The sequence below is a fragment of the Salmo trutta genome, unplaced genomic scaffold (genome assembly GCF_901001165.1).
Source record: "Salmo trutta unplaced genomic scaffold, fSalTru1.1, whole genome shotgun sequence".
NCBI lineage: Eukaryota > Metazoa > Chordata > Actinopteri > Salmoniformes > Salmonidae > Salmo > Salmo trutta.
Window position 1 is genome coordinate 150,430 of NW_021822266.1, and position 22,219 is coordinate 172,648.

The 22,219-nt window shown below is 43.1% G+C and overlaps 1 protein-coding gene across 6 annotated transcripts in view; it reads right to left on the reverse strand.

The window, feature by feature from the left end:
• LOC115181509 (protein mono-ADP-ribosyltransferase PARP9) overlaps positions 1 to 20,456 on the reverse strand; it is a 28,769-nt gene extending 8,313 nt beyond the window's left edge. For 3 of the 6 annotated variants that reach the window (XM_029743433.1, XM_029743434.1, XM_029743430.1), the window contains exons 1-4: positions 9,718 to 9,825; positions 8,095 to 8,281; positions 1,850 to 2,328; positions 1,595 to 1,757 (exon numbers count right to left, since the gene is read on the reverse strand). In XM_029743433.1, the coding sequence (XP_029599293.1) occupies positions 1,595 to 1,757; positions 1,850 to 2,328; positions 8,095 to 8,254 (802 nt within the window). In that variant the 5' untranslated portion in view covers positions 8,255 to 8,281; positions 9,718 to 9,825. Of the gene's footprint in view, positions 1 to 1,594; positions 1,758 to 1,849; positions 2,329 to 8,094; positions 8,282 to 9,717; positions 9,828 to 20,000 lie in introns of those variants that run through there. The other 3 variants (XM_029743431.1, XM_029743435.1, XM_029743436.1) reach the window with 3 other exon arrangements.
• Between the last annotated feature and the right edge of the window lie 1,763 nt (positions 20,457 to 22,219).

The following is a 22,219-nucleotide window of genomic DNA, read 5'->3' on the forward strand; positions in this document are numbered from 1 at the left end:
TCTGATTATTTCTGGCTGGGTACTCTGCTGACATAATCTAATGTTTTGCTTTCGTTGTAAAGCCTTTTTGAAATCGGACAGTGTGGTTAGATTAACGAGAGTCTTGTCTTTAAAATGGTGTAAAATAGTCATATGTTTGAGAAATTGAAGTAATAGCATTTCTAAGGCATTTGAATAACGCGCCACGGGATTCCACTGGCTGTTGAGTAGGTGGGACGCAAGGTTAACAACCCTCCAGACGAGCTTCAATGCCATACAACTCTCCTTCCGTGGCCTCCAACTGCTCCTAAATACAAGTAAAACTAAATGCATGCTCTTCAACCGATCGCTGCCTGCACCTGCCCGCCTGTCCAGCATCACTACTCTGGACAGTTCTGACTTAGAATATGTGGACAACTACAAATACCTAGGTGTCTGGTTAGACTGTAAACTCTCCTTCCAGACTCACATCAAACATCTCCAATCCAAAGTTAAATCTAGAATTGGCTTCCTATTTCGCAACAAAGCATCCTTCACTCATGCTGCCAAACATACCCTCGTAAAACTGACCATCCTACCGATCCTCGACTTCGGTGATGTAATTTACAAAATAGCCTCCAATACCCTACTCAACAAACTGAATGCAGTCCATCACAGTGCCATCCGTTTTGTCACCAAAGCCCCATATACTACCCACCACTGCGACCTGTGCGCTCTCGTTGGCTGGCCCTCGCTTCATAATCGTCGCCAAACCCACTGGCTCCAGGTCATCTACAAGACCCTGCTAGGTAAAGTCCCCCCTTATCTCCGCTCACTGGTCACCATAGCAGCACCCACCTGTAGCACGCGCTCCAGCAGGTATATCTCGCTGGTCACCCCCAAAGCCAATTCCTCCTTTGGCCGTCTCTCCTTCCAGTTCTCTGCTGCCAATGACTGGAACGAACTACAAAAATCTCTGAAACTGGAAACACATCTCCCTCACTAGCTTTATGCACCAGCTGTCAGAGCAGCTCTCAGATCACTGCACCTGTACATAGCCCATCTATAATTTAGCCCAAACAACTACCTCTTCCCCTACTGTATTTATTTATTTTGCTCCTTTGCACCCCATTATTTCTATTTCTACTTTGCACTTTCTTATACTACAAATCTACCATTCCAGTGTTTTACTTGCTATATTGTATTTACTTTGCCACCATGGCCTTTTTTGCCTTTACCTCCCTTATCTCATCTCATTTGCTCACATTGTATATAGACTTATTTTTGTACTGTATTATTGACTGTATGTTTGTTATATGTTGTCGAACTGCTTTGCTTTATCTTGGCCAGGTCGCAATTGTAAATGAGAACTTGTTCTCAACTAGCCTACCTGGTTAAATAAAGGTGAAATAAAATAAATTAAATAAAAGGTGGTGTAAACTACATCTGAGTCTCTTACCATCAGGTGGTGCAAACTCTGAATCTCTCTTACCATCAGGTGGCGTACACTCCATCTGAATCTCTCTTACCGTCAGGTGGTGCAAACTCCATCTGAATCTCTCTTACCGTCAGGTGGTGCAAACTCCATCTGAATCTCTCTTACCGTCAGGTGGTGCAAACTCTGAATCTCTCTTACCATCAGGTGGTGCAAACTCCATCTGAAAGCCCACTCTGCTGAGCAGGTCACAGAATTGCACAGGCAAGCGCTGGTACATTCGCTGAGAAGAGGTAGACACCTGCAACTGCCTTTTCCTAAGGTCAAAGACCTGCTTCAGAGCTTTGTTCTCCACCTTCTCAACCTGTAACGCATCAGCCATGGACATATTTGATCAGGCAGTGAATACCACAGATTGCACCATTAATGTTATCCATCGTTTCTTGTGACACTCACCCTGACAATTTGAAGTCCGGGAAAATGTTGCTTTCTCTCTTTATAGTCAGAACTGTTGTCATCTACAGGCTTCCTTGGGGAACTGATGAGAGATTGCAGGCCTATTAAACTCAACTCTTCTTTTGCAAAGTCCTCTTGGACTTTGCAGCACAGGGCTTCCACCTCTAACACAGCAGCTTTGAACCCTCTAGAAGCCCCCTGGATGGTCAATCCAAAGCGGCCATCTTTAAAGTTCTCCTCGATGGAAACTTCCCTCTTGGTCTGAAGGGAAAGAAGCTCTTCAAACTCCCTCTGGCCAAAGTGCTGGATGAAATTGTTGTGAATGGTGATTACATTCTTCGAGGCAGGGTACAAAACATCCAAATACCAGCGTCTGGCCTCCCTCAATGTCTCATGATAGGCACCGCAGAGCTTGATAAACGGTTGAAAACCTTTCCTTGCATCTCTGGAGTCGGAATGGATCGTTTCGTGCTTAAATACTTAAAGATGAGACATAGAAGAAGAATACTGTTAGATATACTGTAGGAAATACTGTGAGATATACTGTAGGAAATACTGTAAGATATACTGTAGGAAATACTGTGAGATATACTGTAGGAAATACTGTGAGATATACTGTAGGAAATACTGTGAGATATACTGTAGGAAATACTGTGAGATATACTGTAGGAAATACTGTGAGATATACTGTAGGAAATACTGTAGGAAATACTGTAGGAAATACTGTGAGATATACTGTAGGAAATACTGTAAGATATACTGTAGGAAATACTGTGAGATATACTGTAGGAAATACTGTGAGATATACTGTAGGAAATACTGTAAGATATACTGTAGGAAATACTGTGAGATATACTGTAGGAAATACTGTGAGATATACTGTAGGAAATACTGTAAGATATACTGTAGGAAATACTGTGAGATATACTGTAGGAAATACTGTGAGATATACTGTAGGAAATACTGTGAGATATACTGTAGGAAATACTGTAGGAAATACTGTAGGAAATACTGTGAGATATACTGTAGGAAATACTGTGAGATATACTGTAGGAAATACTGTAAGATATACTGTAGGAAATACTGTAAGATATACTGTAGGAAATACTGTGAGATATACTGTAGGAAATACTGTGAGATATACTGTAGGAAATACTATAAGATATACTGTAGGAAATACTGTGAGATATACTGTAGGAAATACTGTGAGATATACTGTAGGAAATACTGTGAGATATACTGTAGGAAATACTGTGAGATATACTGTGAGATATACTGTAGGAAATACTGTAAGATAAACTGTAGGAAATACTGTGAGATATACTGTAGGAAATACTGTGAGATATACTGTAGGAAATACTGTAAGATATACTGTAGGAAATACAGTGAGATATATGGCAGGTGTTCTGATAATACACCAATGATAATAAGAGTTCCCCTTCATCTACTTCTTTTGACCAGAATCTCACCTTGAGAGGAGGCACTGTTGGAAGAACTAGGATACTTGGAAGAACTAAGAACTAGATGTAAAATGGAGCTGGAAGAAATGGCAGCAGTTTTACGGGCGCCCAACCAATTGTGCTATTATGTGTTTTTTTCGCGTTATTTGTAACTTATTTTGTACATAATGTTTCTGCAACCGTATCTTACTGCAAAAAAAGAGCTTCTGGATATCAGGACAGCCATCACTCACCTCGGATTAGACTAAGATTTTTTTCTTCAACAAGCAGGACGCACAGGACATTCTCCAAACACCCGACAAGGCCAACATCCCAGTTATTGGCAAGAGGAAGAGACGCAGGTACAGAGGACACAGAACAGGATGTACGGACCCGCAGAAGGCGAGTGGGAAAGCTGCCGTTACCGTCAATATTACTCGCCAACGTGCAATCATTGGACAATAAATTAGACGAGGTACGATCACGAATATCCTACCAACGGGACATCAAAAACTGTAATATCCTATGTTTCACGGAATTGTGGCTGAATGATGACATGGATATTCAGCTAGCGGGATATACGCTGCACCGGCTAGATAGAACAGCACACTCTGGTAAGACGAGGGGGGGGGGGGGGGGGGGGGGGCGGTCTGTGCATATCTGTAAACAACAGCTGGTGCACAAAATCTAAGGAAGTCTCTAGATTTTGCTCGCCTGAAGTAGAGTATCTTGTGATAAACTGCAGACCACACTACTTGCCTAGAGAGTTTTCAGCTATACTTTTTGTGGCTGTTTATTTACCACCACAGACGAATGCTGGTACTAAGACCGCACTCAGTCAGCTGTATAAGGAAATAAGCAAACAGGAAACCACTCACCCAGAGGCGGCGCTCCTAGTTGCCGGAGACTTAATGCAGGGAAACTTAAATCAGTTCTACCTAATTTCCATCAACATGTTAAATGTGCAACCAGAGGGAAAAAAATTCTAGGTTACATGTATTCCACACACAGAGAAGCATACAAAGCTCTCCCTCGCCCTCCATTTGGTAAATCCGACCACAACTCTATCCTCCTGATTCCTGCTAACAAGCAAAAATTAAAGCAGGAAGCACCAGTGACTCGGTGTATAAAAAAGTGGTCAGATGAAGCAGATGCTAAACTACAGGACTGTTTTGCTATCACAGACTGGAACATGTTCCGGGATTCTTCCGATGGCATTGAGGAGTACACCACATCAGTCACTGGCTTTATCAATAAGTGCATCAAGGACGTCGTCCCCACAGTGACTGTACGTACATACCCCAACCAGTAGCCATGGATTACAGGCAACATTCGCACTGAGGTGAAGGGTAGAGCTGCCGCTTTCAAGGTGCGGGACTCTAAGATTATAAGAAATTCTGCTATGCCCTGCGACGAACCATCAAACAGGCAAAGCGTCAATACAGGACTAAGATTGAATCGTACTACACCGGCTCCGACGCTCATCGGATGTGGCAGGGCCTGCAAACTATTACAGACTACAAAGGGAAGCACAGCCACGAGCTGCCCAGTGACACGAGCCTACCAGACGAGCTAAATCACTTCTATGCTCGCTTTGAGGCAAGCAACGCTGAGGCATGCATGAGAGCATCAGCTGTTCCGGGCGACTGTGTGATCACGCTCTCTGTAGCCGACGTGAGTAAGACTTTTAAACAGGTCAACATTCACAAGGCTGCGGGGCCTGACGGATTACCAGGACGTGTGCTCCGGGCATGTGCTGACCAACTGGCAGGTGTCTTCACTGACATTTTCAACATGTCCCTGATTGAGTCTGTAATACCAACATGTTTCAAGCAGACCACCATAGTCCCTGTGCCCAAGAACATGAAGGCAACCTGCCTAAATGACTACAGACCCGTAGCACTCACGTCCGTAGTCATGAAGTGCTTTGAAAGGCTGGTAATGGCTCACATCAACACCATTATCCCAGAAACCCTAGACCCAGTTCAATTTGCATACCGCCCAAACAGATCCACAGATGATGCAATCTCTATTGCACTCCACACTGCCCTCTCCCACCTGGACAAAAGGAACACCTATGTGAGAATGCTATTCATTGACTACAGCTCAGCGTTCAACACCATAGTACTGTCATGACGTTGGCCTGTGGGTAAGGTTTATGACCCCCCCATAAATACCTTTCTCCCTTCCCCTCTCTCTCTGACCCTACTGAAGGACTCTCGAATAGCGTTGTTAAACATAGAGAGTCTGGGAACATCAAACAAGTTGGGGGAAAGGAACCATATTTTGGTAATAAAAGTATGGATGTCAGTTCGGTTGTCATCTGAGACATTATGACTGATGACAGGACGACATAAACTGTACCTGGGAAAGTCTACACATTCTAGTTATCAGATTCACATGGAATTGTTGTGCAATTTAAATGTTTGATAATGAAAATGTTTGTTAGAAGATTAAATGTAATTTTAGCATCCAAATGAGAGAATTGGGTTTTCATAAGGAAAGTGCCCTGCTTAATCAGTGGCCCACCCCTGTGAAGAGACATGGGTTATAAACGATGAAACACACCCTTCTCCCTCGCCACTATATAAGCTTTTGACGAAAAGGTAACCACCCAGTTTCGGGTACGTGAGGTCTGCAGCCTCTGCGTTAAAAGGACACACATGTCAAGTACAGAACTAAGCCAACCTCAGCGTGAGCTTTGGTTGCAAATGGTATGAACTTTGAACCCTTATTCACTACAGAAGTGATACTTCCTAGCCGTTGAGTTAGCAGCGGCCGCTGTAAATGTGGGCTAAGAAAGGACGGACAACGTATCCATTCTAACACACAACGAAGATACTAAAACGTATCCATTTTGCCACCAGTGACATTCTTCCGAGGACAGGAAGATCTCTGTTGGCCAACACGGCCAGCATCTACGACCAACCTACCGAAGCGCAGCTCAGAGTAAATATTTATTGCATTTTCCTTTTCCAAATGGGCGGTAATTTAGAATGCATAAGATTCTGTATTTACGATAGCAGAGCTGTTTCTCTGTTCCTCAGTCTTCCCGCTCTTTCATTCAAGCCCAACCCCCTTTCTTTGTGTACCAAGCCGCCATGCCAGTTTAGTCCACTAGGGCACATTCTCCTATCATTTCCTTGTAACCATATCTGTTTGTTTATGCATTTCTGTGAAATACTTAGATTAGTAAATAAATGATTTTAAGACAATTGATGTATGGATGACTCATAGTGAAGACTGAGTTCGTGCAGATAACCAACAATTTACGACGTTTGGAATGAGATTGACGTGAGGTAAACTAACATCATTAAAGGAGACTAATCGATCAGATATTAATATCTGAAAGTAATATTAGGAAAATTATAACTTTGTAATCTGAATATTTTCCTTGGTGCCCTGACCTAGTTAATTACAGTTACACGATTAATCAGTTTAATCGCGTGATAATAATTACAGAGAGTTATTTGATAAACATGTCTTCCGTTTTAATGATGCCAAAGACACGACAGTACCCTCAAAGCTCATCACTAAGCTAAGGATCATGGGACTAAACACCTCCCTCTGCAACTGGATCCTGGACTTCCTGATGGGCCGCCCCCAGGTGGTGAGGGTAGGTAGCAACACATCTGCCACGCTGATCCTCAACACAGGGGCCCCTCAAGGGTGTGTGCTCAGTCCCCTCCTGTACTCCCTGTTCACCCACGACTGAATGGCCAGGCACGACTCCAACACCATCATTAAGTTTCCAGACAACACAACAGTGGTAGGCCTGATCACCGACAACGACGAGACAGCCTATAGGGAGGAGGTCAGAGACCTGGCCGGGTGGTGCCAGAATAACAACCTATCCCTCAACGTAACCAAGACTAAGGAGATGATTGTGGACTACAGGAAAAGGAGGACCGAGCACGCCCCCATTCTCATCGACGGGGCTGTAGTGGAGCAGGTTGAGAGCTTCAAGTTCCTTGGTGTCCACATCACCAACAAACTAGAATGGTCCAAACACACCAAGACAGTCGTGAAGAGGGCATGACAAAGCCTATTCCCCCTCAGGAAACTAAAAAGATTTGGCACGGGTCCTCAGATCCTCAAAAGGTTCTACAGCTGCAACATCGAGAGTATCCTGACTGGTTGTATCACTGCCTGGTACGGCAATTGCTCGGCTTCCGACCGCAAGGCACTACAGCGGGTAGTGCGTACGGCCCAGTACATCACTGGGGCGAAGCTGCCTGCCATCCAGGACCTCTATAGGTCCTCTACAGAGGAAGGCCCTAAAAATTGTCAAAGACCCCAGCCACCCCAGTCATAGACTTCTCTCTTCTACCGCATGGCAAGCGGTACCGGAGTGCCAAGTCTAGGACAAAAAGGCTTCTCAACAGTTTTTACCCCCAAGCCATAAGACTTCTGAACAGGTAATCAAATGGCTACCCGGACTATTTGCATTGTGTGCCCCCCAACCCCTCTTTTTACGCTGCTGCTACTCTCTGTTTATCATATATGCATAGTCCCTTTAACTATACATTCATGTACATACTACCTCAATTGGCCCGACCAACCAGTGACCCTGCATATTGGTTAACCGGACTATCTGCACTGTGTCCCGCCACCCACCCCTCCTTTTACGCTACTGCTACTCTCTGTTTATCATATATGCATAGTCACTTTAACCATATCTACATGTACATACTACCTCAATCAGCCCGACTAACCGGTGCCTGTATATAGCCTCGCTACTGTTATTTTTCACTGTCTTTTTACGGTTGAGGCCCTTTGACAGCTGGGTAGAAAACCTTTCCTCACCTGGCTTCTTGAACTTCATGGCACCTGCACCGGCATCAACACCATGGAGCACAGCAGTACATCCAAACTTGCTATGCAGGACATATGTCAGAGCTGGCCCGCATTGGTCCAGGATGCTCACCATCTCCTCCTCCAGAGGGATGTTCTCTGAACTGGCCATTGCTCTTACAGAACAGGGAATATTGATCTGAGGAATGAGGAGAACATTTAAGATCAATAAAAGATGGAATATGCGGCGTTGTTATTGTTTTTGTTTTGTTGACCAAGTGGAGGTGAGGAGCATCACGCACCGTGGTGAAACAAAAACACACTCTGCTGTTCTATCACGTCCCGTGATGCAATGATGTCTGAGGGAAAAAGCAGCGTTGGTTGTTTGAAGTAACTTGGGTAGTGTATGTTGTAATACCATAAACGGACATGGCAGTTTCACCATTAAATATTCCAGCTTTAAGGCATACATTATACAAATCAAATCTCATCAACATAATATAGCCTTTCATATAGCCTATTGTGGTAGTTTGCTCGTAACTGCCGACATGTACAGTGCCTTCAGAAAGTATCCACACCCCTTGACGTTTTCCACATTTTGTTGTGTTACAGTCTGAATTTAAAATTGATTACATGTAGATTTTGTTGTGTTACAGTCTGAATTTAAAATTGATTACATGTAGATTTTGTTGTGTTACAGTCTGAATTTAAAGTGCATTACATTAAGATTTTGTTGTGTCACTGGCCTAAACACAATACCCCATAATGTCAAAGTGAAATTACGTTATTTATTTTTTTGTAATGCCAAGAGTGAACATTACAGTCCTTGGTTCGAATCCAAGCTGAATCACATCCAGCTGTGATTGGGAGTACCATAGGGCAGTGCACAATTGGCCCAGTGTCATCTGGGTTTGGCCAGGGTATACCATCATTGTAAATAAGAATGTGTTCTTAACTGACTTGTCTAGTTAAATAAAAGACAAAGGTTGACTACTTTGAAGAATATAAAATATATTTTGATTTGTTTAACACTTTTTTTGTTACTACATGATTCCATATGTGTTATTTCATAGTGTTGATGTCTTCACTATTATTCTACAATGTAGAAAATAGTAAAATAAAGAAAAACCCTTGAATGAGTAGTTGTTCTAAAACTTTTGACCGGTGATGTATGTATAATTGATTTTGAATCACGTCATTAGCTCGTTAGATTACAACTGTTGGTGTATCTGAACATAAACAATAAACTCAAATTAGATCAAATAAAGTATCAAGTTGTTAATTGTCAACTAGATTCGGGCATATTCTTCAGACCTACAAAAATATACATCACAGACTAGATCTAACCTGTTTAGTAAGGACAGACTAGACCTAACTTGTTGAGTATGGACAGAATATACCTAACTTGTTGAGTATGGACAGACTAGACCTAACTTGTTTAGTAAGGACAGACTAGATCTAACTTGTTTAGTATGGACAGAATAGACCTAACTTGTTGAGTATGGACAGAATAGACCTAACTTGTTTAGTAAGGACAGACTAGATCTAACTTGTTTAGTAAGGACAGACTAGATCTAACTTGTTTAGTAAGGACAGACCAGATCACAAAAAAGTACATTAAAAAAATCACTGTACCTGGTGTTTTAAAATAAATGTAATCTCTATTTTCTGGTGCTCGATGTCCGTCTAGATCTGTATGAGGCCGTGTGAGAAGATGATTGGATGATCTGCAAGCTTTGTTGTTGTGTGTGTGTGTGTGTGTGTGTGTGTGTGTGTGTGTGTGTGTCGTTATTTACTCTGGGGGCAGGACTACCCATGAAGAGCCCAGAGTGTTCAGGAAATTGAACTGAAAGTAGTCCTAGTCATGGGCTGGGCTTGGCTGTGTTCCATACCTACTTTCTGCCTCCTTGATTCAAATAGCGTCTCTGCATCAGTGTTATTTATTTATTTATTTTTATTTCACCTTTATTTAACCAGGTAGGCAAGTTGAGAACAAGTTCTCATTTACAATTGCGACCTGGCCAAGATAAAGCAAAGCAGTTCGACAACATACAACAACACAGAGTTACACATGGAGTAAACAACATACAGTCAATAATACAGTAGAAAAAAAATAAGACTATATACAATGTGAGCAAATGATGTGAGATAAGGGAGGTAAAAGCAAAAAAATGCCATGGTGGCAAAGTAAGTAAAGTATAGCAAGAAAAACACTGGAATGGTAGATTTGTAGTTTGAAGAAAGTTCAAAGTTCAAATATAAATAATATGGTGCAAAGGAGCAAAATAAATAAAATAAATAAATACAGTAGGGGAAGAGGTAGTAGTTTAGACTAAATTATAGATGGGCTATGTACAGGTGCAGTGATCTGTGAGCTGCTCTGACAGCTGGTGCATAAAGCTAGTGAGGGAGATAAGTGTTTCCAATTTCAGAGATTTTTGTAGTTCGTTCCAGTCGTTGGCAGCAGAGAACTGGAAGGAGAGACGACCAAAGGAGGAGTTGGCTTTAGGGGTGACCAGAGAGATATACCTGCTGGAGCGCGTGCTACAGGTGGGTGCTGCTATGGTGACCAGTGAGCGGAGATAAGGGGGGACTTTACCTAGCAGGGTCTTGTAGATGACCTGGAGCCAATGTGTTTGGCGACGATTATGAAGTGAAGGCCAGCCAACGAGAGCATACAGATCGCAGTGGTGGGTTGTATATGGGGCTTTGGTGACAAAACGGATGGCACTGTGATAGACTGCATCCAGCTTGTTGAGTAGGGTATTGGAGGCTATTTTGTAAATGACATCGCCGAAGTCGAGGATTGGTAGGATGGTCAGTTTTACGAGGGTATGTTTGGCAGCATGAGTGAAGGATGCTTTGTTGCGAAATAGGAAGCCAATTCTAGATTTCACTTTGGATTGGAGATGATTGATGTGAGTCTGGAAGGAGAGTTTACAGTCTAACCAGACACCTAGGTATTTGTAGTTGTCCACAAATTCTAAGTTAGAACCGTCCAGAGAAGTTATGCTGGATGGGCGGGCAGGCGGGCAGTTATGATCTAGGATCAGTTTTAATTATTAGAATCATTATGAATAAGATTACATGGACAGGGGGACCTGATCCTAGACCACCACTAGTCTGAGATGCTTTTAAGATACGGGCCCAGATGTTTGAGCTACAGTGAAGGTTATCAAACCTTTTCTCCTTTTAGGGACTGGTGAGCTATGGTTTCTCCTCCTTGGGGGACTGCTTACATTCAAACTAGCACTGTAGAACGGACTACAATAGTGTCAGTTAATCATCTCAGGAACCGGCCAGCAACATCCCACTGACTGGCGCAGGTCCACGGAACAAAGGTTGAGAAACACTAAATCTCTTGCAACGCTTTTATGGTTGAAAAGTTAACAATCACAGATGGACAGTAGGCCTATTCCTGTTGCATGTATTTCAAATATGTGTTTCAATTACTGCTGAGTATTTAGTCATTTGTATTACACTGGGCTGAACTACACTCCAATGTATTTTGTTACAAGATACTTTAGAGAGCTGTAATTTGTATTACACTGGGCTGAACTACACTCCAATGTATTTTGTTACAAGATACTTTAGAGAGCTGTAATTTTTATTTTTTAAATACAAAATACTATTCTATACCATTTTTGATAGCTGTTCACCATTTTGTGGCCCCCTTTCATCCTGCATTGGTATCAGAAGTCTGATGGTACTATGGTGTGATAAGAGTGTCTGCTAAATGGACTAAGTTTAATTGTATATGTAAAAATTAGCGCAAAGCATGTTGAGTATTATTCTAATGAGCTCTGCCCTGAAATAGGGCCAATAACAACACCCATTATGCTTTGCAGTTCATTTTGGTATGTTCATTCTCACACAAACATTTACATTTTGGTCATTTAGCGGACACTCTTAACCAGAGTGTAAGGACCGACGCTGGAGTCGAGAAGCAGGTACGGGGAGTTGACATTTAATTAGGAACAGATAAAGAGCAAGACAGGAACAGAGTCAGCACACGGATACACAACGACAATCAATGCATAAATTACTACAACTACAATACCTCGTTCGCCATCTGGCTTGGATCCTTTGTCGACACGGCGCACCGCCGCACCACCACGACTGGTCTGCCGACGAATACTCCATCCGCTGTGCCTTCAACCGGCCTCTGTCGGACGTCAGAGCAGACGCTTCTACTAGCCCCGGGCTACTAACTTTAAACGCGTTGACGCACGCGTGCTAGCGTAGTAGCGACTACTCCGCGGCTTCCCTGTTCCATCTATTGCTGCCCCCTGGACCATATGATCTCTTGGCTACATAGCTGATGCCTGCTGGACTGTCCATTAATCACGGTACTCAATTCTGTTTATTTTTTTGTTTATCTGTCGGCCCCAGACGCAAACTCAGGCTCTGTGTGTAGTTAACCGACCCTCTCTGCCCAGTCATCGCCATTTTACCTGTTGTTGTTGTTTTAGCTGATCAGCTGTTGCTGTCTCACCCGTTGTTGTCTAGCTAGCTCTCCCAATCAACACCTGTGATTGCTTTATGCCTCGCTGTATGTCTCTCTCAAATGTCCATATGTCTTGTATACTGTTGCTTAGGTTAGTTATCATTGTTTTAGTTTACAATGGAGCCCCTATTTCCACTCATCATACCTATGATGCCTCCTTTGTCCCACCTCCCACACATGCGGTGACCTCACCCATTATAACCAGCATGTCCAGAGATACAACCTCTCTTATCATCACTCAGTGCCTGGGCTTACCTCCGCTGTACCTTCACCCCACCATACCACTGTCTGCACATTATGCCTTGAATCTATTCTGCCACGCCCAGAAATCTGCTCCTTTTATTCTTTGTCCCCAACGCTCTAGGCGAACCAGTTTTGATAGCCTTTAGCCGTACCCTCATCCTACTCCTCCTCTGTTCCTCAGGTGATGTGGAGGTTAACCCAGGCCCTCCGTGTCCCCAGGCACCCTCATTTGTTGACTTCTGTGATTGAAAAAGCTTTGGTTTCATGCATGTTAACATCAGAAGCCTCCTCCCTATGTTTGTTTTACTCACTGCTTTAGCACAGTCCGCCAACCCTGATGTACCTTGCCGTGTCTGAATCCTGGCTTAGGAAGTCCACCAAAAATTCTGAGAGTTCCATACCCAACTACAACTTTTTCCATCAACATAGAACTGCCAAAGGGGGAGGAGTTGCAATCTACTGCAGAGATAGCCTGCAAAGTTCTGTCATACTTTCCAGGTCTATACCCAAACAGTTCGAACTTCTAATTTTAAAAATGAATCTCTCCAGAAATAAGTCTCTCACTGTTGCCGCCTGCTATCGACCCCCCTCCGCTCCCAGCTGTGCCCTGGAAACCATTTGTGAATTGATCGCCCCCCATCTAGCCTCAGAGTTCGTTCTGTTAGGTGACCTAAACTGGGATATGCTTAACACCCCGGCAGTCCTACAATCTAAGCTAGATGCCCTCAATCTCACACAAATCATCAAGGAACCCACCAGGTACAACCCTAACTCCGTAAACATGGGCACCCTCATAGACATTATCCTGACCAACTTGCCCTCCAAATATACCTCCGCTGTTTTCAATCAGGACCTCAGCGATCACTGCCTCATTTCCTGTATCCGCTATGGGTCTGTGGTCAAACGACATCCCTGTCAAACGCTCCCTAAAACACTTCTGTGAACAGGCCTTTCTAATCGACCCGGCCCGGGTATCCTGGAAGGATATTGACCTCATCCCGTCAGTCGAGGATGCCTGGTCATTCTTTAAAAGTAATTTCCTCACCATCTTAGATAAGCATGCCCCGTTAAAGAAATGTAGAACTAAGAACAGATATAGCCCTTGGTTCACTCCAGACCTGACTGCCCTTGACCAGCACAAAAACATCCTGTGGCGGACTGCAATAGCATCGAAAAGTCACCGCGATATGCAACTGTTCAGGGAAGTCAGGAAGCAATACACGCAGTCAGTCAGGAAAGCAAAGGCTAGCTTTTTCAAGCAGAAATTTGCATCCTGTAGCTCTAACTCCAAAACGTTTTGGGACACTGTAAAGTCCATGGAGAACAAGAGCACCTCCTTCCAGCTGCCCACTGCACTGAGGCTAGGTAACATGGTCACCACCGATAAATCCATGATAATCGAAAATTTGAATAAGCATTTCTCAACGGCTGGCCATGCCTTCCTCCTGGCTACTCCACACCGGCCAACAGCCCCCCCCCCCCCCCCCCCCCCCCCCCCCCTGCAGCTACTCGCCCAAGCCTCCCCAGCTTCTCCTTCACCCAAATCCAGATAGCAGATGTTCTGAAAGAGCTGCAAAACCTGGACCCGTACAAATCAGCTGGGCTAGACAATCTGGATCCTCTCTTTCTAAAACTATCCGCCGCCATTGTTGCAACCCCTATTACCAACCTGTTCAACCTTTCTTTCGTATCGTCCGAGATCCCTAAAGATTGGAAAGCTACCGCGGTCATCCCACTCTTCAAAGGGGGTGACACCCTAGACCCAAACTGTTACAGACCTATTTCCATCCTGCCCTGCCTATCTAAAGTCTTCGAAAGCCAAGTTAATAAACAGATCACTGACCATTTCGAATCCCACCATACCTTCTCAGCTGTGCAATCCGGTTTCCGAGCCGGTCACGGGTGCACCTCAGCCATGCTCAAGGTACTAAACGATATCATAACCGCCATCGATAAAAGACAGTAGTGTGCAGCTGTATTCATCGACCTGGCCAAGACTTTTAACTCTGTCAATCACTGTATTCTTATCGGCAGACTCAATAGCCTTGGTTTCACCAACTACTTTCCAGACAGAGTTCAATGTGTCAAATCGGAGGGCATGTTGTCTGGACCTCTGGCAGTCTCTATGGAAGTACTACAGGGTTCAATTCTCAGGCCGACTCTTTTCTCTGTGTATATCAATGATGTCGCTCTTGCTGCGGGCGATTCCCTGATCCAGCTCTACGCAGACGACACCATTCTGTATACTTCTGGCCCTTCCTTGGACACTGTGCTAACAAACCTCCAAACGAGCTTCAATGCCATACAACACTCCTTCCGTGGCCTCGAACTGCTCTTAAACGCTAGTAAAACCAAATGCATGCTTTTCAACCGTTCGCTGCCCGCACCTGCCCGCCCGGCTAGCATCACCACCCTGGACGGTTCCGACCTAGAATAGGTGGACAACTATAAATACCTAGGTGTCTGGTTAGACTGTAAACTCTCCTTCCAGACTCATATTAAACATCTCCAATCCAAAATCAAATCTAGAATCGGATTTCTATTTCGCAACAAAGCCTCCTTCACTCACGTCGCCAAACTTACCCTACTAAAACTGACCATCCTACCGATCCTCGACTTCGGCGATGTCATCTACAAAATAGCTTCCATTACTCTACTCAGCAAACTGGATGCAGTCTATCACAGTGCCATCCATTTTGTTACCAAATCACCTTATACCACCCAGCACTGCGACCTGTATGCTCTAGTCGGCTGGCCCTCGCTACATATTCGTCGCCAGACCCACTGGCTCCAGGTCATCTATAAGTCTATGCTAGGTAAAGCTCCGCCTTATCTCAGTTCACTGGTCACGATAACAACACTCACCCATAGCACACATTCTAGCAGGTATATCTCACTGATCATCCCCAAAGCCAACACCTCATTCGGCCACCTTTCCTTCCAGTTCTCTGCTGCCAGTGACTGGAACGAATTGCAAAAATCGCTGAAGTTGGAGACTTTTATTTCCCTCACCAACTTTAAACATCAGCTACCTGAGCTGCTAACCGATCGCTGCAGCTGTACATAGTCCATCTGTAAATTGTCCACCCAATCTACCTACCTCATCCCCATACTGTTTTTATTTTATTTACTTTTCAGCTCTTCTGCACACCAGTATTTCTACTTGCACATCATCATCTGCTCATGTATCACTCCAGTGTTAATCTGCTAAATTGTAATAATTCGCTCCTATGGCCTATTTATTGCCTACCTCCTCATGCATTTTGTACACACTGTATATAGACTTTTTTTTCTACTGTGTCATTGACTTGTTTATTGTGTTATTGGCTTCTTTATTGTTTACTCCATGTGTAACTCTGTGTTGTTGTCTGTGTCACACTGCTTTGCTTTATCTTGGCCAGGTCGCAGCTGTAAATGAGAACTTGTTCTCAACTAGCCTACCTGGTTAAATAAAGGTGAAATATCTATATTTTTAAATGCAGCAGCGGGGAACAAAGATGAGGAACTGACAAATATAGGGGAGGTAATAAACAGGTGATTGAGTCCAATGATACGCTGATGCGCATGACGGGGGTAATAAGGCAGGAGTGTGTAATGCTGGGGAGCCTGGCGCTCTAGCAGGAGCAGGCGTGATTCAACTAAGGTAGATAACAACAACATACTGTATCACAGTCATAGCAAGTAAACCTTTTCTGTAACCATTACTGAGAATGTTGTTGCTGTTGGGGCTGGATACTGGCTAATGTATTTCTGTATTTTAAAATACAAAATACATGTATTTTAATGAAATACACAGAAAAATACAAGTATTTTGTAGTTTATTTTGATACATTGGTCTTTGTAGTGTTTTGTATTTGTATTTTGTAATGTACCCATCCCTGCTGACACTACTAACAATACGATCCCAGGAGGCAGGACCTGTTGGAATAGTGTTTCTCAACCCTTTGTATACCAGGGACCAGACAGCTATGGTATTTCCTCCTTTACAACTACAACTGTAGAAATGACTCAGTAGAGAGGTGAAAAAACATAGACCAAATAATACATCAAACATTTATTAATAAAACCCTTTTGGTAGAAACAGTAAACTGAATGCAGATTTATGGGTATGGTATGGGTTCTTCTGACCAATATTAAGAAATTGACTGTATAATAATGAAATTATGTTTAACGATGCACTAAAAAGGTCGACCCACCTCGACCCTTGCCAGTGCCACAACCCAGAAGTGGGTCCCCACAGTAGGAACCACTGGTATAGACAAACCACTGCTATAAACAGAACCACTGCTATAGACAAACCACTGGTATAGACAGACCACTGGTATAGACAGAACCACTGGTATAAACAGAACCACTGGTATAGACAAACCACTGCTATAAACAGAACCATTGGTATAGACAGAACCACTGCTATAAACAGAACCACTGGTATAAACAGAACCACTGGTATAAACAGAACCACTGGTATAGACAAACCACTGGTATAGACAAACCACTGGTATAGACAAACCACTGGTATAGACAAACCACTGGTATAGACAGACCACTGGTATAGACAAAATGACAGAGTTCAAAACATGCATCCTGTTTGCAATAAGGAACTGAAGTAAAACTGCAAAAAAATGTGGCAAAGAAATTCACTTTATGTCCTGAATACAAAGTGTTATGTTTAGGGCAAATCCAACACAACACATCACTGAGTACCACTCTTCATATTTTCAAGCATGGTGGTGGCTGAAACATGTTATGGGCATGCTTGTCATCGGCAAGGACTAGGGAGTATTTTAGGATAAAAAGAAACGGAATAGCGCTAAGCACAGTCAAAATCCTAGAGGAAAACCTGGTTCAGTCTGCTTTCCACCAGACACTGGGAGACAAATTCACCGTTCAGCAGGACTATAACCTACAACACAAGGCCAAATATACACTGGAGTTGCTTACCAATAAGACAGTGAATGTTCCTGAGGGGCCTAGTTACAGTTTTGGCTTTAACCGTCTTGAAAATCTTTGTCAATAACTGAAAATGGCTGTTTAGCAGTGATCAACAACCAACTTGACAGAGGTTGAAGACTTTTTTAAGAATAATGTGCAAATATTGTACAATCCAGGTGTTCAAAGCTTTTAGAGACTTGCCCAGAAAGACTCCTTAGAATCAGAGGTGATTCTAACATGTATTGACTCATGGGTGTGAATAGTTATGTAAAGGAGATATATTTATTTAATTTGCAATACATTTGCAAAAAAATCGAAAGCACGTTTTCACTTTTTCATTATGGAGTATTGTGTGTAGATGGGTGAGAACATGTTTTATTTAATACATTTTGAATTCAGGCTGTAACAAAACAAAATGTGGAATACGTTGAGGAGTATGAATCATTTCTGGAGGTACTGTATATATTTCTCAATGGAAGAGGCTATATTGAGTGCCTTCAGAAAGTAGACTTTTTCCATATTTTGTTGTGTTACAGCCTGAATTTAATATAGATTAAATTGAGAGTTTTGTCACTGGCCAATACACAACATCCCAAAATGTCAAAGTGGAGTTATGTTTTTAGAAATGTTTACAAATGAATTAAAAATGAAAAGCTGAAATGTCTTGAGTCAATAAGTATTCAACCCCTTTATTATGGTAAGCCTGAATAAGTTCAGGAGTAAATATTTGCGTAACATAAGTTGCATGAACTCACCCTGTGTGCAATAACAATAATAGTAACACAACAAAATGTGGAATAAGTCAAGGGGTCTGAACACTTTCTGAAGGAACTGTGTATATATATACAGCACCATTCAAAAGTTTGGACACATTCCAGGGTTTTTCTTTATTTTTACTATTTTCTAGAATAATAGTGAAGACATCAAAACTATGAAATAACACATATGGAATCTAAATAAATCACTGAGAGTGTCACCAGCAAAGCACCCCCACACCATCACACCTCCTCCTCTATGCTTCACGGTGGAAACCACACATGCAGAGATCATCCGTTCACCTACTCTGCGTCTCACAAAGACACGGCGGTTGGAACCAAAAATATCAAATTTGGACTCATCAGACCCAAGGACAGATTTCCACCGGTCTAATGTCCATTGCTCGTGTTCCTTGGCCGAAGAAAGTCTCTTCTTATTATTGGTGTCCTTTAGTAGTGGTTTCTTTGCATCAAGTTGACCATGAAGGCTTGATTCACACGGTCTCCTCTGAACAGTTGAGATGTGTCTGTTACTTGAACTCTGTGAAGCCATTATTTGGGCTGCTATTTCTGAGGCTGGTAACGCTAATGAACTTATTCTCTGCAGCAGAGGTAACTCTGGGTCTTCCTTTCCTGCGGCGGTTTTCATGAGAGACAGTTTCATCATTTCGCTTGATGGTTTTTGCGGCTGCACTTGAAGAAACTTTAAAAGTTCTTGAAATGTTCCGTATTGACTGACCGTGTCTTAAAGTAATGATGGACTGTCGTTTCTCTTTGCTTATTTGAGCTGTTCTTGCCATAATATGGACTTGGTCTTTCACTAATAGGGCTATCTTCTGTATACCAACCCCTACCTTGTCACAACACAACTGATTGGTTGAAACGCATTAAGAAGGAAATAAATTCCACAAATGAACTTTAAACAAGTCACCCCTGTTTGATTTGTTTAAAGAAAATTGGGTTACTACATGATTCCATATGTGTTATTTCATAGTTTGTATGTCTTCACCATTATTCTACAATGTAGAACATAGTAAAAATAAAGAAAAAGCTTTGAATGAGTAGGTGTGTCCAAACTTTTGACTGGTACTCTATATATATTTTTCAATGGAGGAGTCTATAGATGTCATTAAGATATCAACAGAATTTGACTAAAACTATGAAAACGCCACGCTCTCATCCCCCGGTGGGGAAATATTCAGAATATTGTGACTGCCGGCAATCAAAATCAGCCTACATTTAGGCTGTTGTTTCTATGTGTATTTCACACTGTGTTGAGGTAAAAATCAGCCTACATTTAGGCTATTGTTTCTGTGCATTTCACACTGTGTTGGGCATTTAGCATAAAATGTTTTTCTCATCCTGAAAAAGTTAAAATTCTAAATGTTATGAATCGAAATATAGCCATATCGGATTTTAGAAAAACACTTTGTGGTACTATTAGATCAGATTTTGTTAATGTTAAAATACACATAAACTACCTGTTTATAGCTGGTGCAATTGGTATCCCACCGGTCTGATAGGCCTATTCATTGGGCTAGTCCAAAAGCTACAATTTGGTTGTCGGGATAAAGTTCTGTGTCAATGTATCCACAAGTATCCATTAGCTACTATTTTGTTCTAACTTTACAACAGAGGCAGTTCACTTCTTATAATGTGGGAAAGTGCTCACTCAGACATTTCACTCGTAGGTGTGTCTGCAATAAGTTCTGTAACATGTTTTAACACGTATTCCCTTTGAAGTGTTTTGTGTTGCACATGTTTACCTAAGTTACAACACTTTCTGAACTAATAGAAACTGTGAAGGGAAAAAACAACGTTGGAGAAAAAATACCTCAATGCGAATCTGTGTTAAAACTGACGTACAGTACACACGGCCTGGACAGCACACTAGTCTATCTCCTGTTTCTGTAGTGAGGCAGCTTGATGTACAGGACACTCCCTGGACAGCACACTAGTCTATCTCCTGTTTCTGTAGTGAGACAGCTTGATGTACAGTACACACGGCCTGGACAGCACACTAGTCTATCTCCTGTTTCTGTAGTGAGGCAGCTTGATGTACAGTACACACGGCCTGGACAGCACACTAGTCTATCTCCTGTTTCTGTAGTGAGACAGCTTGATGTACAGTACACCCCCTGGACAGGACACTAGTCTATCTCCTGTTTCTGTAGTGAGACAGCTTGATGTACAGGACACTCCCTGGACAGGACACTAGTCTATCTCCTGTTTCTGTAGTGAGACAGCTTGATGTACAGGACACTCCCTGGACAGGACACTAGTCTATCTCCTGTTTCTGTAGTGAGACAGCTTGATGTACAGTACACACGGCCTGGACAGGACACTAGTCTATCTCCTGTTTCTGTAGTGAGACAGCTTGATGTACAGGACACTCCCTGGACAGGACACTAGTCTATCTCCTGTTTCTGTAGTGAGACAGCTTGATGTACAGGACACTCCCTGGACAGGACACTAGTCTATCTCCTGTTTCTGTAGTGAGACAGCTTGATGAACATCTTGACCATGTTCTGTTATAATATCCACCCGGCACAGCCAGAAGAGGACTGGCCACCCCTCATAGCCTGGTTCCTCTCTAGGTTTCTTCCTAGGTTTTTGGCCTTTCTCAGGAGTTTTTCCTAGGGAGTTTTTCCCAGCCACCGTGCTTCTTTCACATGCATTGCTTGCTGTTTGGGGTTTTAGGCTGGGTTTCTGTACAGCACTTTGAGATTTCAGCTGATGTACGAAGGGCTATATATATAAATTTGATTTGATTTGATGTACAGGACACTCCCTGGACAGGACACTAGTCTATCTCCTGTTTCTGTAGTGAGGCAGCTTGATGTACAGTACACCCCCTGGACAGGACACTAGTCTATCTCCTGTTTCTGTAGTGAGACAGCTTGATGTACAGGACACCCCCTGGACAGGACACTAGTCTATCTCCTATGTCTGTAGTGAGACAGCTTGATGTACAGTACACCCCCTGGACAGGACACTAGTCTATCTCCTGTTTCTGTAGTGAGACAGCTTGATGTACAGGACACCCCTGGACAGGACACTAGTCTATCTCCTGTTTCTGTAGTGAGACAGCTTGATGTACAGTACACCCCCTGGACAGGACACTAGTCTATCTCCTGTTTCTGTAGTGAGACAGCTGGATGTACAGTACACCCCCTGGACAGGACACTAGTCTATCTCCTGTTTCTGTAGTGAGACAGCTTGATATACAGTACACACGGCCTGGACAGGACACTAGTCTATTTCCTGTTTCTGTAGTGAGACAGCTTGATGTACCAGGACACCCCCTGGACAGGACACTAGTCTATCTCCTGTTTCTGTAGTGAGGCAGCTTGATGTACAGTACACACGGCCTGGACAGGACACTAGTCTATCTCCTGTTTCTGTAGTGAGACAGCTTGATGTACAGGACACCCCCTGGACAGGACACTAGTCTATCTCCTGTTTCTGTAGTGAGACAGCTTGATATACAGTACACCCCCTGGACAGGACACTAGTCTATCTCCTGTTTCTGTGGTGAGGCAGCTTGATGTACAGTACACACGGCCTGGACAGGACACTAGTCTATCTCCTGTTTCTGTAGTGAGACAGCTTGATGTACAGGACACCCCCTGGACAGGACACTAGTCTATCTCCTGTTTCTGTAGTGAGACAGCTTGATGTACAGTACACCCCCTGGACA